Source organism: Haliaeetus albicilla, chromosome 20 (genome assembly GCF_947461875.1).
Source record: "Haliaeetus albicilla chromosome 20, bHalAlb1.1, whole genome shotgun sequence".
NCBI lineage: Eukaryota > Metazoa > Chordata > Aves > Accipitriformes > Accipitridae > Haliaeetus > Haliaeetus albicilla.
The window spans coordinates 24,022,573-24,041,723 of NC_091502.1; the positions used below are offsets into that span (position 1 = coordinate 24,022,573).

The following is a 19,151-nucleotide window of genomic DNA, read 5'->3' on the forward strand; positions in this document are numbered from 1 at the left end:
CATCACTGAAAGCCCAATCTAACATCAGTTAAAATAAATTAAAAGCTATCACTGGCTTCTGCGGATATTGGATTAGACCATATAAAACCCACTTGAATGCTGGGAACCCAAGGAAATTATCATGGTAAATCTAAATTCTAGTGAAGCCTTACAGGCTTTAAAACATCCCTCTGCAGCCCCATTAAGAATGGGTTTCTACTTAGCTCATGAATAATTCACCCTTCTTTTTCTTCTGATAGATGACAAGTACCACCATGATGAAGCCTAAGCCCAGAACAAAGCCCAGAGTTCCAGTCACCTTCTTGCTCACAGCAGATCCAGAGCCTGTTTCTGTTGGAAGAGCAGTCCAGAGAGTAAAAGCCCAGGTTGGACCTTGTTTTCCCCCCAAATATCTTTCCTAGTTTCCTGCTGTCCCCGTAGAGCTAGAAGCAACTCTCCTCAAGACTTTCTGATCTCCCCATTTCCAGTCACTTACCCTGGGCCACGGTGATGGCCACTGGCAGGCTGACATGCTCCACCTGGTCTGGTGAGGCTGCACCTCGAGTCCTGTGTTCAGTTTTGGACCCCTCGCCACAAGAAAGATGCTGAGGTGCTGGAGCATGTCCAGAGAAGGGCAACGAAGCTGGTGAAGGGTCTGGAGCACAAGTCTTGTGAGGAGCGGCTGAGGGAACTGGCGCTGTTCAGCCTGGAGAGAAGGAGGCTGAGGGGAGACCTGATCGCTCTCTATAACTACCTGAAAGGAGGTTATAGCAAGGTGGGTGTTAGTCTCTTCTGTCAGGTGGCTGGAGATACGACGAGAGCTCTAGGAATACAGTAACCCCGTGTGTCCCCTTGCCATCTTAAAAAAAATTGCTGGAGACTGTGCCTGTCAGCACACGAACACTGTCCACAGTCCAGGAGCCTGGAACGTCTCATGGCAATGTAAGTCCTGGCAGCATCAGCCCCGGGTGAGGAACTCCACAAAAGGGAGTATGGAGCAGGTCAGGGTGTATGGAGCAGCAGCTGATGTAGAGCTGAGCTCCAAGGGCAGAAAAGCAATCAGAGAGACCATCAGCTTTGCACTCTGCTAGTGCTTCATCATCATTTTCTTTTGGGGACTGATGGACCAAATTCCTGCCCTCTCCAGTGATACCATTTGGTCTTTAGGAGGAAGGATATTCAGCTGGATGGGAAAAGTTCAAGTCCAGTCCTAGAAATTTGAGGCCAGACCTTCCTGTGTTACCCCCTTCCCTCCAAAGGCCCACAGCTGGCCCTGGAGCAGACGGGTCTGAGGCGAAGGACCTTACCCCTTCCCTGGTGTATTTAGATACTGTCATTGGTGTTACTCCCTATTTATTCCTTAAATTAATTGTTTATCTGGCCTGGAGAGGATTTTATGAGTCAAATAACCCTGGAAAAAAATATTTTGGGCACTATGGGCCGAACAAGAGAGGAAAAACCTATAGCAGAGAGCAATAATAAACGCACCATCTGTGACCGGGCAGAGAGAACACGTAACGTGCACTGAACAGTCATTACACACTCATTTAATTCTCACATTAGGCCAGGAGTTCCCTGAATGATAGAGCCCTAATTTCCTACCAATTTACATCCTGTATCTCTGCCTGACACTGCAGCAGCACCAGCTCCTTCCCATGCTGTAATTCTCTAAGAAACCACATCATAACGCTGCACCAACATACAGCAAAGCTCAATGCTGGCCCTTACAGGAAGGGATGGTGACTGGCATTAAAACAAAACTAATTTTGCTCACTCAGGAGCACCAAGACGTGGGTGTCCCTGTGTTTCCACCCAGCACTGAGGCAGTAACCTGCATACGTCCAGGCGGTCTGCCTGATTCCTTGCAGCAGCACGGAGGACAGACGTTGGACAAGTTGTCCTCGCTGGCTGAGGATGCACTTCTAGCCCAGTTCTCACTTATCCTCCCTGAGGTGTCCTGTCCTTCCTCTGAATGTCTTTCTCATCCACCCAGTTATGCCCATGCCCCTGCTCTGCAGCTCTAATTCCTCAGGACGGCCTTTCAAGGCAGCTCGGAGCTGAGGTCTAGACTGAGAACCACGGGTGGGGACATCGGCTTACTGGGAGCAAAGGCAGAGGTGAAGGAAGGCCCTGGCAAGCAGCATGGGGACTTTGAGGACAAGAAGCTTTTCATGCACAGATAAAAAGCACCACGGGGGGAAGTTGAAACCAGGCATCTACAAAGCTTTCCTCTTTCCCATGAGCCCAGCTTGTTTCTTTTAAATGAGGTCTCTGGCCAGCAATTCTTTTCTGACCTGAGACTTTGCAGCAAGGCAGGGATTTGTCTCCCTATAAGCGGTGTCACTACCAAAGCTGCCTCCCAGCACCTCCTGGCCCTGGGGCATCACACTGCTGCTGTCCCTTGTTTCACCCACCATACTCCAAAGATCAATGCACAGGAATGAGACAACCTCTGACGACAGCACAGCAGACATGTTCAGCCACTGCCTTCGTGCAGTGTGACTGCGCAGAAGAGGGACGTGCATGGACCAGGCAAAGGGCAGAGTAGAACGGCAAAGTCCAGGCTGCATGGGGAAGTGGCACTGACTTTACCCCTTTTTATAGAATTGTAGAATGATTTGGGTTGGAAGGGACCTTTAAAGATCATCTAGTCCAACCGCCCTGCTATGGGACATCTTTCACTAGACCAGGTTGCTCACAGCCCCATCCAGCCTGACCTTGGACACTGCCAGGGATGGGGCAGCTGCAAACTCTCTGGGCAACCTGTGCCAGTGCCTCACCACACTCACCATAAAAAATGTCTTCCTTATGCCCAATCTAAATCTACATTCTTACAGTTTAAAACTGTTGTCCCTTAACCTGTATACAGGCCTTCGTAAAAAGTCTCTCTCCGTCTTTCTTATAAGCCCCCTTTAAGTATTGACAGGCTGCAACAAGGTGCCCCCAGAGCCTTCTCTTCTCCAGGCTAAACAACCCCAACTCTCTCTCAGCCTTTCCTCATAGGAGAGATGTTCCAGCCCTCTGGTCATTTTTGTGTCCCTCCTCTGGACCTGCTCCAACAGGTCCCTGTCTCTCCTGTGCTGAGGACCCCAGAGCTGGACGCAGAACTGCAGGTGAGGTCTCACCAGAGCGGAGCAGAGGGGCAGAATCCCCTCCCTCGACCTGCTGGCCAAACTTCTTCTGATGCAGCCCAGGATATGGTTGGCTTTCTGGGCTGCGAGCGCACATTCCTGGGTCATGTCCAATGTTTTGCCCATTAATATCACAAGTCCTTCTCCCCAGGGCTGGAGACACTCGCCTTCTTGACGGCTGCTTCTCACCTGCCACTCAGAGAAGCTGGAAGAGGCTGAGGGTCATGAGGCTGAAAAAGGGACAGGAGAAGGGTCTTGTCCCCCAGCAAGGCTTGCAGAGCAGAACCAAGTCCTGGGTCCCTGATTAGGAAAAGCACGGGCCAACACTGGGCTTATCCCCCCCAGAGAGAGACCCAGGAGGACAGGAGAGTGGCAGATGGTCCCTTGAAATCCACAGCACACCGTCCCCAGGCCACGCTGCCGCTGAGGAGGGCAGCCTCTCCCCTCACACTGCTCCCAAAAGCGCTCCCCGGGCCGGGTGAGGAGCAGGGCTGCAGCCTGGCCTGGCTGAGAGCCCAGCCGCCATCGCATTTTCCCCCAGAGGCTTCGGCTCGTCCCGTCCCCAGCCCCCTTCACGCAATGGAGCCCAGCTGGGGGTCCTGAGGCAGAAGAGGCAGCCACAGCGCAGCCGAGGTCCCAAAAAGCAGCAGGATCCCGTTACCACCCCCCCCCCGCCACGGAGATCCCGTCCCCCCCGTGCTGATAGCATATGTCCATACATTTCATGTGGTTTGTTCAAACGTTTATGGTTTTAATATTTTGTACCTTCTGTGAAAACTGGTTTGCTGCTAGGTGACTGTGCAAGTGAGATTTGATAAATGATATATATATATATTAACACTATGGTTGAAACAATGGGCAAAGGGTAACCGGGGAGATAATTACCAAGTCTAGTCAAGTGATTAACTAGTAATTATACGTAAGTTTTGCAGTTCTTTGCTCTTATGACTAGATGTTCCTGGACGCTAGATGAGAACAATGTTGAGACTGACCACATGTGATTGAAACTGCGTTAAGCTTCAAGATCAAAGACCAAGGACAAGAATAAAGACTTCAAGGACAGCCAGCAAGAACTTCAGTGGGTTGGTGGTCGCAAAAGCAGCCCTTCGACTCAAAGGGATCCTTCATTGCGCATGATCGGATGAAGGCAGTACTAAGATAATCAGTTGCGATCATTTTTATGTATATGTACACTAATCTGATTAATATGCAATTAGTTATTCTATATAACCTGTTAGTGTTAAAGCTGTGGCATGCACGCTAGGTGGAATTATCCCCCGTGCATCCAGCGCTGCAACAAAGAACGCCTGCTTTCTAAAACTCCACAACGAGTCTTAGAGAGCTTCTTCGACCGGCTTTTCAGGATCAGTGCCTGCTTGGCGCCATAAACCCACCCCGGCCATCGCCTCCCTCCACACCTCACGCCGCGAACTACATTTCCCAGCGGCCCCCGCGCCCAGGGCGGCCGGAAAAGGCTGCCCTTCGGGGAGGGAGGGGCCTGGGCGCTTTTCCGTTCCGATTGGCTCGCTGGGGCAGCCCCTCCGGGCGGCCATTGGATGAGGCGGTCACGTGAGGCGGCGGGAGTCGCGTCGCCTCACGGGAGTCGTGTGGAGAGCGGGCCGGGAGCGGAGCGGGATGAGGCCCGGCCGCTGAAGGGAGCAGGCCCGTTAGGCCTCCGCCAATGCTGGGGCCACGGCGGGGATGGCAGGCCCTCCGCCGCTGCGTCTCCTTGCCTCGGGCGCAGCGGGAGGTGCGGCTGCGGGTCCGGGAGGCGCTGGGGGCCCGGGAACCGGCTGGCGAGGTTAAAGTGCAGGTGTGTGGCCGGGAGGTCGGGGTGTGCCTGGGAAGGAGCCCACCCAGAGCCTTAACGGAAGGGACAGGAGCCGGAGTGGCGTGGACCGCGCCGGTTTCACTGCTGTGCTTCAGGGAGAAAAGCTAAAATCTCTGCAGCACGTTTTACTAAAGGGACGGGTCTCCTTTACAGTCTCTGGAGCCAGCTCTGGCTGTATTTGTTCAGTTTGCCGTTCAGTTTGAAGATACTTGGCACGTGCAGGGGAAGGCTGTTACTGTGATGGGTTGTACTGAAACATGCTCTTTACGGTTTTGGTTTTGTGGCCCATTTGGTTTGGGAGAGTGAACCACTGCCTCTGTGCTGATGTTTTTAAAGCTTTGCTCTAGGTCTTGTTCCACATCTAGGTTTATAGCAGCGTCAGGTGGAGCCAACAATAACAGTTTCATTGATGTTCGTGTCCAGCTCCTGTTGTGAACCAAGGCAGACCGAGATAAATGGACTTTTTAGCAATGGTGCTCTTTCCCTTTCCTTAGCACAGGGTTGCGTGTCCCCCTGTTTTCTGGTGTTCCCAGCTGACAGAGTGGTGGTTGCAGATGCATAGTCCCTGTTTTAGTGCAAGGCCCTTGGCTAGAACTGTGTAGTTGTCAGTATTTCTGGATGAATGTGTAAAGGACTAGGGTGCTTGGTAACAGTCTTAAACTAAACTGAAAGACGGTAGATATAGATTTATAAGGAAGAAATTCTTTACTGTGAGGGTGGTGAGGCACTGGCACAGGTTGCCCAGAGAGGTTGTGGATGCCCCATCCCTGGCAGTGTTCAAGGCCAGGTTGGATGGGGCTTTGAACAACCTGGTCTAGTGAAAGATGTCCATGCCCACGGCAGGGGGCTTGGACTAGACGATCTTTGAAGGTCTCTTCCAACCCAAATTTTCCTATGATTTTACTGACCCAAACCCCAGTTTTTAGCACACAGATATTCCTGCACACATATAGATGAAGCCTAATAGGGTAGGAATAAGCTCATCCAGTATAGGTGCTTTTCAGCTGTAGTTTTTTGAATAATGCAACCTGGAATAAACTGATGCTAAAATTGGCAATACTGCATTTTTTTTGCCCCAGATCCTTGCTGCATTGTTGCTCTTCCCCTGTGCTAGCAAAAACGTTTTTTGTATTAAACTGTGTTGGGGAACTGGACTGGCTTAAAACCAGCCTTATGGCCAGGTTATTGGAATGTGCAGTCTGGTCTGAGTCAGGATTGGCACTCGCTACATGTTGCTTCTGGTAAGGTGTGAAGTCAAAACACTGCTGCCACAGCCTCTGCTGCTCCAATACATGTCTGTGGGTATGCTCTTATTTCCTGTTGCGGGATGCAAAACTCATCTCCTTATTTAACAGATCCCAAAACAGCCTGATGAGGTAGAAAAGAAAGCTCTTGAGAATGTTTCTTTGTTCAGGGGTTTTGTGTGTTTTGTTAAGGAGTGCTTAGTTCTTGCATTGAAAGGCCTGTCTGAAATTGTGAGGCTGGAGCAAAAGGCAAAGTTTCTTTAATGGTTAGGCTCATGGCTTTAAAATCTTCCATAGCTCTTGTATGCAGTTGTCCTCTTTGTTTTATGCAGCCTGTCTAATGCCTTGTCTGTATTAGTAGTCATGTTGTAGTTTTAAGAATGCTTTACTTTTGGTACTGTTTAATTCTTGAATTTGTTCAGTCTACACAACAGAAGTAGATGGATTCGCATTGGTTTGTCTGGTATAAAATCCCTAATGCACTTGTGCAGTCTGAAGCCATTACAACTGCTTGGGCACTTCGAGTTAAACAAAAGACAAAACTGTTTGGAAAAGAGGCAGTTTGGTTGTTTAATTGGCACTGTTTTCAGTTGTTATCTACAGTATTACTATAAGGTGAACTGGAAGCTCCCCAGTGGATAGTTTTGCTTTCAAGGGCAGCTTTGACTCTTGTGAGCTGGGGAGCAAGTAAGGGAGTTGTATTTTGGATGCTATTACATTTGCTTGGTGCCTTGGTACTGACTTAAATTTTAATTTCTTTTTAAAGGAAATGTTATTTCTCATTGAAAAGCTCGAATTAAGACATTAGCCTGACATATTTATGGTCTGTTCTGCTGTTACAAAGAACCACTGTGTTACTGTTTTAATTCTTTTAGTCAAACTGGACAAGAACACTGCTAGATTTTTTTCTTAATATTTTTTTCCCCATGGGGACAGTGTACTAGTCTTGATTTTGAGGTGTAAGGAGAAATACCCATGGCATTAACTTTTATTTTTGTTTTGCATGAATATGTAATTTTTCACTTGAATCTGAATTGGCTGCAGCATCATTGTTTTAGCAGTCCAATGGCTTAGGGCATGTAAACAACTAGTGAACAAATTTCAGTTGGAACCTTCCTACAGGTGATACAGCAACAAAAATTGGTAATAAGAATCATCAAAACAGTCTTGAGTGTGTTATCATAAAGAACTATGCATTACAGGTCTCTCCTGTTTCAGTAAGAAGCGTTTTGAAGGGACAACGCTAATAAGAATATGTACTTTGCTAAAATGCTTTTCATCTTCAGAGCACTTTGCTATTTTCTGTGTTCTCAGCTCCCCAGAGATGCAGGTAGATCTTAGTTATCCCTGCTGTACTCAGGAGGAGAGTTGACGTCTCTGCCTAAGGATTTGTTTCTCTTTGCTTTGAAGTCAGTAGAAAACCTGACACTGACTCTTTTTTTTAATTATTTTTTATTTTTGTGGCCCCTAAAGAAATATTTCCTTTGATTTCAATAAGAAGTTGAAATAGGCCTGAAGTAGCATGTCCAGCTCAGCTGTAAGAAGAGCATGACTACACAGAGTAAATGCCAAGAAATAACAAATTTCTTTTTCTTTAACCCCTAGGGCTGGGTCCGCTCTGTCCGATCCCAGAAGGAAGTTTTGTTCCTGCATATAAACGATGGAAGTTCTCTGGAAAACCTCCAGGTGGTTGCTGATCCCAGCCTGGAAAATAGGTTGGTCAGTTTGAGATGCCTGGAGAAATACCCGTGTTGACCAGTGCTTGGAGGGGTCTGCTTAGGCCTCCTTTCCTGTGCCAGTGACTCACCAGCAGCTGGCACCTGGCCACAGGAAAGGCACTACTGCAGTTTGGGGTCTCCGGATGTGTTTTTAGAATGGAGACTGTCTGACTACTCTGTCTCCGCTAGCTGAGGCCTTGTGGTTCAGTTGCTTGTCCTGTGAGATTAATTTGGACTTAATTTTCTTAATAGCTGTTAGCAGTATGGGCATTCTGGACTACTGTTGGACTTGCTTGGAAATCGCACAACGTAGCTGGGGATAACTGTCCCCAGGTTTTGGAGAGTGCTGTTGCTCTTCCTATAACAACTTCAGTGCTGGCTTAGTAGGCATACCCCCTAGATAGGCATGCCTGTTCTGTTATAATAAAATAATGCACTTGTTTTACAGCTTCATTTTGTTTGTTACTCTCGGTTGTTCTTTGGGCTAGGGTTGGGAGTTCTGGGATGATCTGGGAACCTTCTGCATGTAACTTGATTTCTAAAAATTTTTTTTAATTATTTTTTTTTTTCTGTAAGCCTGGTTTGTCCTCACCAAGAGCCCCTTCTAATAAAAGGCTGTCTCTTTTCCCCTCACTTGTCCAACAGTCCTGTCTTGTCCTAAATTCTTCTGTAGCCTTGTGAATCTATTCACATTCCCACCTATGTGTTTAATAATTTTTCATTTCATCAATTAAGCCCTATGGCTACAGTATCTCTTGTGATCTCAAGTGGTCCAGCTAAATTAACAGGAATCTGTCTTCTGAATGTAATTGACTTTGTATCAGTGCCTAGTTAAGCTGCTGTTTTTTCTTGGTTTCTTAGAGATCTGACTTTTGGAAGCGCAGTAGAAGTGCGAGGGAAACTGGTCAAAAGTCCTCATAGGATGCAAAACGTGGAGCTGAAAGCTGAAACCATCCGTGTGGTGGGACCTTGTGATACTTTGGTATGTCACTGCAGCAGGAGTCCAACTGATAGGACAGCTTTGGAAATTAATTTCAAAAGGTCCAAGTATCCAGCAAAGCATGCTTCAAACTGTATTTTCTTTAAGTCTGAGTGGTCCTGCAGGCTTTGATTTGTCAACAGTGTCTATAGGGTACATCAAAGGAGAAACATGGGATCACCATGAAAGCTGTCCTCTGGGACAGAGCTGTTTCTACATGGAAACTGTCCCACCTTGAAGCACTTACCTGTGCCAGGTGGTTCACCTGGTAAGTCTGGCTGGGATACAAATTGGAGAAGCAATGGGACTGGCAAAACGCTCCACGTTGTGCCGGTGGAAGAACCGTATCTGCCACAGGCACGTTTGGAACCAGCTTGCTGTTGAAGCAGTGAGATGAACAGCTGGCTTTCAGGATGGCTCAACATCAAAAAGGTGGAGCATTTCAGAGTGCTACTACCTTCTCTTGTGTTCATGGCTCTTGCTCTGCTGTAAGCATTATAAAATCCACAAAATGACTAGAAAAGATACGCAAAAGCATCTAGTTCTCTGCTCTGTAATGATGATTGAGTTTTAGTAGGCAGGGATGGTGTTCCATGAATAGCGATAAAACTACATTGACTCCAAGTTCTCATCCTCTTATTTTTCTTTTTTTCTTTCCTTGATTTTAGGCATTCCCTCTGAAAACGAAGGAGAGGCACCCACTGGAGTATGTCCGACAGTTCCCTCACCTGCGATGCAGAAACAATACACTCGGCTCCCTCTTGAGAATCCGCAGTGAAGCCACTGCAGCCATCCACTCATTCTTCCAGGTAGTCCCTTCTGTACCGAGCCTTATGTGTAAAATGTTCCCCCAGTTTGGCTTCACAGGAGCATGTTAGGAGGGAGGGAGGGATGTTGATGTCTCGGCTGCAGGGCATGGATTTTGGACACAGTGGGCTTTTTTTTCCAGGCCTGGGCCTGTCTGAGGCCTTGGCCAGACTGTTGCTTATGATCAAGTTAGCACATCTGTGGTCTTGTTAGCGTCTTTCCACCCATTTCCTGTTAGTTATTTTATCCCTTTCACTAAGTTGCAATATAATTGCCTGCGAGTGTGTGTGGTCTGTGGAACACAAAATAATATGGCGTTGTTTAACCCATCCTCAGCAGTGACCTTATGGTCCTTGGACGGAAGCCTCCTCCCACAATGAAAAATCTGTGGTGCAGGAAGGCTACTGATGAACTGGCTTAGAGCTTCACGTTATTATTCTCAGTTCTTACCTTTCTATTACTGTGTTACAAGTCTGGGTGGATGCTGTTAGCTGAGATTAGGAGACTCCTGTTTCGATGCATTTCAAACTGATGGGTGGGAAGCACCTGTATTTTATGAATGTGTCACTCTTAAGCTGTGGGCATGGTACAGGCTTTGTGCAGGCAGTGGGGGCAGTGAATTAACTCTAATTACAGATGCTGTATAGAGTCCGTGTGATTCTTTGCATGAGTAGATAAAGGTAGCAAGTCCTCTAGCGCACCTGAGCCCTTTCTTTTAAAGCCATTCATTGAAATAAACATATTTAGATAAACTGGCTTTAGTTTGAGTAGAATCATATTTAGAGCATTCTGATTACAAAATTCATGTGTAGTAATTAGCATGGCCCAAAGAACAGGTCAGAGTTGTTGACATTGATTTTCTGGTCCCAGGTATGCTGGTACTTGTCACCTGCAGTGGCAATAAAGGCTTGCTTGCTCTAGGAGTTATCTCCTATAACCTAGAGTTATGCGTATGGAATACACGGTATTTAAAAGATTTTTTTTTTTTTTTTTTTTTTAAAAGAGCCTAATAGAAATGCTTTGTCAGTTAAAGCTGCTGTTGATGTCAGCGTTGTGCCGGCTCGTAAGACAGAACCCAACTGTTGGGAATCAGTCTTTTCTGGCGTTGAGCCGCTAGATGGCATTGCCTACAACAATTTGTGATTTCAAACACGGCCCCAAAGGCTTTACTTCTCCAAATTAACTCCAGCTCAGACTCTGACATACCTTCCTGTTTAAAATGCTCAAGAGCTGAGCAGTATTAAAAAATATAAAGTATTGTTAATTTAGCAGCGGCAGCTAAACTCAAGTTATTTTTAGAGGGATAAGGGAGATTTGGTCCCAGACCTGATATCTGCAAATGCTTATGTCATGACTCTCCTAGCACCAGGAACATCTGTGGTTTGCTCCATTCCTCATGGAAGGAAAGCAATCTTTTTAAATTACCACCTACATGATCCCAAGAATGTTGGAATTTCTGACTTGACAATGCCAGAACATAGATTAACTAGAAAGTGTAATTGGAGTGTTTTCACTCTGCAAAGCTGTAAAGAGCTTAATGGTGAAAGAAAATAAGTGGGGTTTTTTTAATACATGCTTGAAATTATCTAAGCTCTCTGTAACTTTACAAACTTTTCTTGTTTTTTTAGCCTATTCATTTCCAGCAGTAAATGACTAATGCCAAATGACTTCTGGGTTTGGTTTGGATGTTGAAGGCTAAAATGTTACCTTTAAATCATCTCCTGAGTGTCGTGGTCCATATGGGATAGGAACATTGTTCCTAGGCACAATAAAATAGTTGCAGTGTGAACAGCAACCTCCACTTTGCACATTAACTAACTACCAGGTTTGTCAGAGACAGTAATGTGACTTGCAGTCTTTTAGGAGCTTTTATAAGGGGAACTATCCAAGAGCTTTTTATGGGATTCTCATCTTTCAGACCTGTGCAGTTCATTCCTTTCCAAAGCATGTAAGGGGTCTTCTGTGTGAAATGTGCTTCTTTACAGCAATTGTTACCACAGTATGAGGAATTTAGGCAATTTTCCAAAATCTCATGTAGGGTTGGGAGGCCACATGACCAGCCGGTCTGTGGACTATGCATGGGATTGTGGCAGAAACCTGCATTTTGTATTGGTAGGCTGAAACTACGCTCCCCAGGCAAAGCAAGTAGTTCTGGCTCCAAAACTTCTGTGTAGTAACTGGGTCTCAGTAAGAAGCTCCTGCCAGGCACTTGGCAAGCTGAGGTCTTTGCACCTGTAACCAAGGTAGCCTAGAGCTGACTGCAGGGACTTTGGTTCCTCTGGGTCGTGTTATGGTACTTCCACAAAATGCATTGGATGTCTGTACGAACTCTTTGGTCAAAATTAATTTTATTTTGTTTCTCAGTATGGGCAGTAAATACTGCTCCTGTCTTCCTAGCCTTTTAACTAGCTGGTGATAAGGACCAGGACCTGTTGTGTGAATGGTTGATTTGTATTATTTTGGTAAAAGCTGTGAAACTAAGCTTTTAGAAACATTTGCTTTTTAATCTTTTTTTTATTAGTGTTATGTGTAAATAGACAATGGGTTATGCTACATCATTGCATGTATCATGGTAATGCAGGCACACCCTGATTTTAAAGGGGTTCCCTTTGTGCTAGACATTAGTGATGCAAGAGAAAACAAATCCTTTGTTCACAGCTGAAATCAGCTAGTACCAGATTCTTGTTTGCCTTGGCATGCACAGGTATGATCTCTGTAGTGAGACTAAGTTAGGAAGGTGACAGTTAGTAGAGTTCTGTTCCTGGTTTTGCCTCTAACATGCTGTATGTGGTTGTCTGAGGTCTGCTTGATGTACCCACCCACTGAAAACTGGGTTGCAGCTGGCTTAAAAGTGGCTGCACTGTAGAGAAACCCGGAGAATAGGGGCTCTTTTTTTATACAGCCTTCCTGGTTTCGGAGGCCTCTGCTGGGTCTATGAACTATTACAGGAATGGGTAATTCTCCAGGTACCTAGAATATGACCAATCCAGGGTATACCCTGTCTCTTAAAATCAGTTTGACGTCAATATCTCGGAAGATGCAAGGTGGGACTGACATTTTCATGGTGGTTGGGTGTTTTTAAGTCCTCTCTCCCAGGCAGTGTGTGATTTCTGTGATCTAACACACTTGATCATTTCTCTTAGTGGAGAACACTAAGAGAGTGTCCTCTGCCTAACCACCATCCTCCAAAAGCTGGAATAAGCTGAAGTGTTGAGGCTGTAGGGGTGAAAATGCCCAGAAATATAAAAATACCAGAGGAGGTGAGAAGAAAGGGCAATGGTGTGGAGATGGGCAGTTGCAAAAACCCATAGTATCTTTATGAAATATGGAAGAAGAGCACAAGTAGTAAACATTGATTTGTAAATCATGCTAGCGTTTAGTTAGTCCTCTGTCTTTGTCCGTGCAGGGTAGAAGTTGTTTAAAAGTAAATATGCTGTCCTGGTTGGGGGCTAATAGGTGAGTTATGATATGTACTGGTTGATGTTATCCTTGAAGCCGATGTTTGATATCTTTAGCTAGTTAACTTTAGTGTTCTGTCTGTTCCAGGATAATGGCTACGTGCATATTCATACCCCCATAATTACATCAAATGACTGTGAAGGTGCTGGGGAACTCTTTCAAATTGAGGTAAGTTGGTTGCATAAAGTTTTTGATTTTTGCTTGCAGAGCAATTCTGGAGTCATTGAAGGTTAGAGGAAATGTTTATCTTTACAAAACCTTTCCTTTATGTACTTCTATGATTATTTTTTTAATATAGCAGTCCTTTGCTTCAGCTAATAATTTAGTGTTAAACAGGTGCCTTACTTTTATTGCTGTTTTGTGCATTAATCAGCACCTTTTGTACTGATGAGGTTTTTCTATCCCCGATGCTGTGGAAAAGTTTACAAAGAACAACAAAGGGAAGTGGAACATCTTAGTAAACAGAAAGATGTGATCATAAGTGCCTAAGAGATGGGGTGGGACATTCAGGACAGCCTACTACATGCAAATATTTCTTAGCTTTGAAATTAAGAATATAATTTACCATGAGATAACTCCTTTTCACCTGTATATATGTTGTTCCTTATAAGCTACTCCTGTTGTATGTTGGAATTCTCCCCCAACATTGCCAAGTCTCCCCACCCATCCACCAAATTACTGTCACAATCTATCATTATATTAAGTACTTCACATTTTGGGCCAAAACCTCCTGTGACTTAAATACAGCTATAACCACTAAGATCTTCCCCACAGATTTCTCATGATTCCTAACCACCACATCCATGAATCATAAGAAATTCCATCTGCCTTTTGTACTTGTGTATATGAAATTAACTCTTCTCTCAAACAATTACATCCATTGCCACTTACGCTTATTGGCTCCAGCCTTGCTGGTGAATCATCTGTAAGCAAAAGAATAATTGTTGAGGTAGCAGTTGCTTGCTGCAGGATCACGTCTTCCACTCTCTGCACAGTCTCATGACAAAAAGCCTCTGTGTACTGGTTCTTCAGGATCTCAGGGTCTAACCTGTGCTACTAGTGATTCCCTTCCAGACCAGTACATGTGGCTCAGCTTTTTGCTTGCTGGGACAATAGAGTTGATTAGCTAAACTAAATTGTTCCTGTTTAATTGAGATCCCTTAATGCTACCAAAGGTTCGTTCCAGGCTGTTGCATGCAAATTAAGATGTGAAAACAAGTGACACTTAATGATGAGAACATTATACAGTTTGCAGCTGTACAGTGTATTACGTCTTTGGTACAAATTGTATCCACTTGAAAGCTGTAGAGGATGCAGGACTACAGCGTAGGTGGCTGGTAGTAACAGAAGCACTGATGCAAATGTTGATTGAGGTGTTAAATTGTGAGTCTGAAACTTGTATAAACTGAATCTTAACTAAATGCATAGTTCAAGGCAAATCTCTTGCTCTCTCTGCAGTGTGATTGCTTAGGTATAAATAATAATACCTGTCTTGGAGAAATGTAGTGACAGCTGTGCTTGAAAGGTGTGGAGTAAGTGCTGAGTCAGATCCCATTAAATGGCCTGTGCCACAAAGAAAGGGCTTCAGAAACCCACTTGCTGCTGGGAAGTGGGAAGTTCTCCCTGATTTCCTCTTTCTTCGTCAAGTACCAGTTCATTGTCTGGCCTAATTTAGGGCTGCATTTTGTTTCTGCAAAGCTCTGTTTGGAATTGGTATTGGCTAGCAGGGATCTAAGACCACTTGCTATCCTACTGTGACCACTTCATTCCACTGGAGCAGTGACACTGTTTCTTGACAGTGGAAATCTGGGTGAAATTAAACCCACATTGGGCCATGCATGTGAGGCTGTCAGACATAAAAATAAGGGTGACAGGAAGGGTGTCAGACATAAGGGTGTGGTATTTGCAGCAAAGCCTAAAATCTCTACATGCATTTAATCAAATGAACCACCAAGACATTCCCCGACTGCTGTATTCAGTCACTTTTTAAACTAGCCCTTAATTCACTGCTTGGACAGGCCAAGGGAGAAAATAAATTCCTGTTCCTCTTATATTTGAGCAGTAGCCAAGTATTATGATGATGAGAATCAGTGAAAGCAACCTGCATATTAGATTCTTCAATTTAAAAAATGTTTAAATCCTGTACTTAAAGTTTTAAGACCTATCCTCCAGTTGCAACCAGAACATAAATTGGTGGCCTATTGCTCCTGGATTTGTAGTAGTTACAATACACCTGCAGCTTACAGGTTGTTTTTTCTGCCTTTTTTTGTTTTTTTTTAGCTCCCTTGGGTGGTGTATAAAACTGATAATCTCACCAGTTAGCTGTCCCTCTGTTAGTGGAATAAGTTAAAAACTTTGGTTGAGTAGCCTTTAGGACCCAATTTAGAGGCTGCTTTTGCACCTACTGTGAACCGTTGCCTTTTAATAGCTGTCTTCTGACTGACACAATTTTAATACTCTGACTAATGTCTGATGGCTGCTCAGGCCTGTGTGTTCTTTGGAAATGGTGGAAAGTGAAGAGAGTAGGAATCTGTTTTTACATGAGACTTGAAGAGATGGGGGAAAAAGTGTCTTGAGTTAGAAGGAAAAGGCTTTTTGAAGGCATATGATCTTTGATTCTGAGACCTCTTAATCCTGTAGGATTTGTGTTTGTTTATGTGTTCAGCTTCCTCATTATCTTTGTTTGGTTTTGGGTATACTGATTAGTCTGTACATAGCTTTGGCTGGGATGTTCTCATACCAGGACTTGGGATGGGGGAGAATCTCTTCCCTCTCTGCTGGGCAAATCAGTTCAGCTAAATATTTTAAAAATGAAGTACTGTAACAGTGAAAAGAGGGTGGTAAGCAGAGGAGATTTTAAAAAATAAATAAATCACAAGGTGGTAAGAACTCCAGAGAAATCTTTTGCAGTTGAGACCTTCTACACCTGAAAAATGTAGGTTTGAAGAGAAGCTTGAGGAGAAGCTGCCAGAAGTGCGAAAACAGCCAGGCAGACCCTAACCCACGTGGAGAACATCAGCAATACCAACTTGTGGATTTCTGCACCTTTGATGGTGTCTGCCTTTGGTGGAACTCTGGAGTGGGGAAGAATCTTGCTTGTGCTGCCTTCTTTAAAGTAAATTTACTGAAAACACCAAAAGAGCTTTGAATATTGAAAGCTGGGTTTTAGTAGAACACAAAGTAGGACGAGGTAGTTCTTGAAATAGGGGGAACGCAGATCGGCAGGGTGAGGTGGCGTTTTTTATTTAATTTAATCTGACAATAATTCCTCTGTACCAGCAGTCTTAGCACTTCAGGGCAGATCCTTTCCTTGCTTTTTTTTTTTTTTCTTCTGAAGTCTAAAATTCTTAGCAGCTTTGTATGTTGCAAGAAACTTTACCCAGTTCCCTTCTGGGTCTGCTTCCTAGAAAATCTGCCTTTCTTTTGTCTTTGTGACCCGGCTGCATGTCTGTTCCCTGCTATTTTCAGTAGCCTCCCACTCTGTCTGCAGTGTTGAAGGCTCCCTGCTTTCTGGGTCTCTTGCTCTCTCTTTTCCACTTTGCTCTCTGGAAAGTTTCATTGTTTGACTGTCCTCAGCTACTGTGGAGAAGTTAGAGGCTCCTCTACACTCTGGAAAAGTCTTTCTGGCCTGGGACACTCCAGCTGGTGTGATGAAGCCCTGGACAGCCGCTTTCCCTGCTGCCCAGCTGCAGCCTTTTAGGACTCAGCATGCAGTCAGTTGCAAACACAACAGCTCTATTGACATTCACAGCTCTTTAAAGTAGATCTCATGTGTTTTGTATTGCTTGTGGCCTTATTCCTTCCTGGGGACCTTGCTCTATGTGTAAGGAGTGCTGCACTCTACCTTTTGGCTCCAGTGGAAGTAATGTGTGCTCTGTATCAGGCTTGTCTCTTCCCACACACATATCTCATTGCATCTGGGTGTTGTTTGACTGAACTCAGGGTCTGAATCAGGCTATTTTCATTATTTGAAAGGATACTTAACTATAAACCTGAAGAACCATCCAGGTATTCTTCTCTAAAATGTATTCAGAGATTGTATAGTGTTTGGTTTTTGGGCTTTTCTTGCCATCTGCTCACAGGAGTGAACGTAAAAGTTTCTAGATCCCTGAAGGGTACAAGTTCATGGTTGTGCCTACTGTGGTGCCAGAAATATGTGCCTGCTGCTGAAGATGCAGAAACTTACTCCTACTCTTCCTTTGGTACTACTGAAAAATAGCCTTGTCAGCACCAAGGAAGGCTGGGATCTGCTGGGGAGAATCACACTTAAATGCAACAGTATTAGTGTCTGTCAGGTGTTTTCCCCTTTAGAGATACATCGCAATATGGGAGGTGGCCAGTCACTGGGAGACTGGGACTTCAGAGAAGTGCTTAGCAGGGATCAGGGTAAGCTGGAACTGAGCTGAGGGAGGGCTTGCGCTTGCATTTTCTAGCTCTCCCTTTTTCTGCTCGTTTCTACCTGGTTCATTCCTGCATGTAATTCCAGTCCATATTTATGAGATGTTTGTCTCAGCAGAACCAGCTGCTATTGCCCAATGCAAGTTCAACTGATCAGAATTAGGACTGGATTTGCAAGCAGGACTTCTCAGAAGTTACAAATTTTGCAGTGGTTGTCTAAAAAGGAAAACCCAATCGTTTATAATGGGACATCACAGAGGGCAGGTCTGGATTAAAGACGTGGTGCTGTGAAGCTTCAGCAGCATGGTGTTGTGGGCCTGGGCTAGAGCTACAGCAGTGATTTCTATGAGCTTTTCAAGTCTTCTCTGATCCTTTCATGCATTTGGCTTGCACAGAGTGAAAGACAGAATCAAACGGTTTATACTCTCCTGAAGCTAATTGCCTCAAGTAAAAGTTAATATAAGACTGACATCAAAGGGAATAATTTTAAATTAAATCATTAGACATTTGAGGAGATAGAGAACAAAACAAGTACTAAATCCAGTTGTTCTCGTATTTAGAATGAGAATAAAAAGCCTTTGATGTTGACGTTGAATCCTAGTATGTTTATAGCACGTTTACTCCGAGACACCAAGATGTTTCATACATGTTCCCCCTCCTTCTTTCCCCATTGTAATTTGTGTAGTTTTCGACTAGGGAATGGAGAGAACTTGAAAGCAAACATGTTATTCCTCTCTAATCTTTTATCAAGTAGGTATTTGGGGGTTGGGAAGTGGGAGGAAAGTCCATCTAATTGAAATAAAAGCACCACAATGTTGTCGCTTCATTTTGCTAGTCATGGAGATGAAAAACAATCTCACTCCATGTCAGCAGTGGAGGGATAGCATCACCTACTATTTATTATTTGTCTTCTACCAGCGGCTATGAGGCTGAACATAAATCGGGGGCATAGGCACTTGAAAACATTGGCCTGATCTTGTTCTTGAATGTGTAAACTGGAGGAACCACCTCTAGTGGGTTAGTCGATATTTGTACATGTGAAATGTAAAGTTGCTAATTATGGGATACCTCCTTGCTGAAGGGGTCCCGTCTGAAGGAAAAGGGAGGCATTTCCTCTTTCCCATGTAGCAAATGGATTGACTTTTGCAGCTCACAACACCTGTTCATCAAGCTTTGTGTCTCAAAATGAGGGAGAGGAAGTGGGCAGCTGTGGAGAGGCGAGGCGATCGGATGGTGATGGGGGAGTAAAAGTTTATCTAAATATTGCTATGTTTGCTCTTCACCTTCTGTTGGAAGCCATGCAGGAGCTGCTCACAATGCAGACATGCATCTCAGAATCTCTCAGTGGCCTCTCAAACTGGCTGCAGGTTTTTGGAAGTCCAGTTGAGCTGTAGGCTTTCTCACACTCTTCCTCCAGTCACTTACTGTTGTGTCTATTTTCCCTTTGCCTCCCTGAGATTACATCTGATTTGGAGGATGAAAAATGACACAAAGTCATTATAAATAAACGAAGCCCCAGCTCCTGGAGACAGCTGTATCCTGTTTGTGGATTTGGGGGGAAGTATTGAGATTTCATGGCTGATTTCTTCTGTTCTTTTCCTGCTT

At 44.8% G+C, this 19,151-nt stretch overlaps 1 protein-coding gene across 2 annotated transcripts in view; it reads left to right on the forward strand.

The window, feature by feature from the left end:
• Positions 1-4,694: 4,694 nt before the first annotated feature.
• Positions 4,695-19,151, forward strand: part of NARS2 (asparaginyl-tRNA synthetase 2, mitochondrial) — a 52,611-nt gene continuing 38,154 nt past the window's right edge. For both annotated transcript variants that reach the window (XM_069808540.1, XM_069808539.1), the window contains exons 1-5: positions 4,695-4,923; positions 7,791-7,900; positions 8,765-8,885; positions 9,551-9,691; positions 13,236-13,316. In XM_069808540.1, coding sequence (XP_069664641.1) covers positions 4,792-4,923; positions 7,791-7,900; positions 8,765-8,885; positions 9,551-9,691; positions 13,236-13,316 — 585 coding nt within the window. In that variant the 5' untranslated portion in view covers positions 4,695-4,791. The remainder of the gene's footprint in view (positions 4,924-7,790; positions 7,901-8,764; positions 8,886-9,550; positions 9,692-13,235; positions 13,317-19,151) is intronic.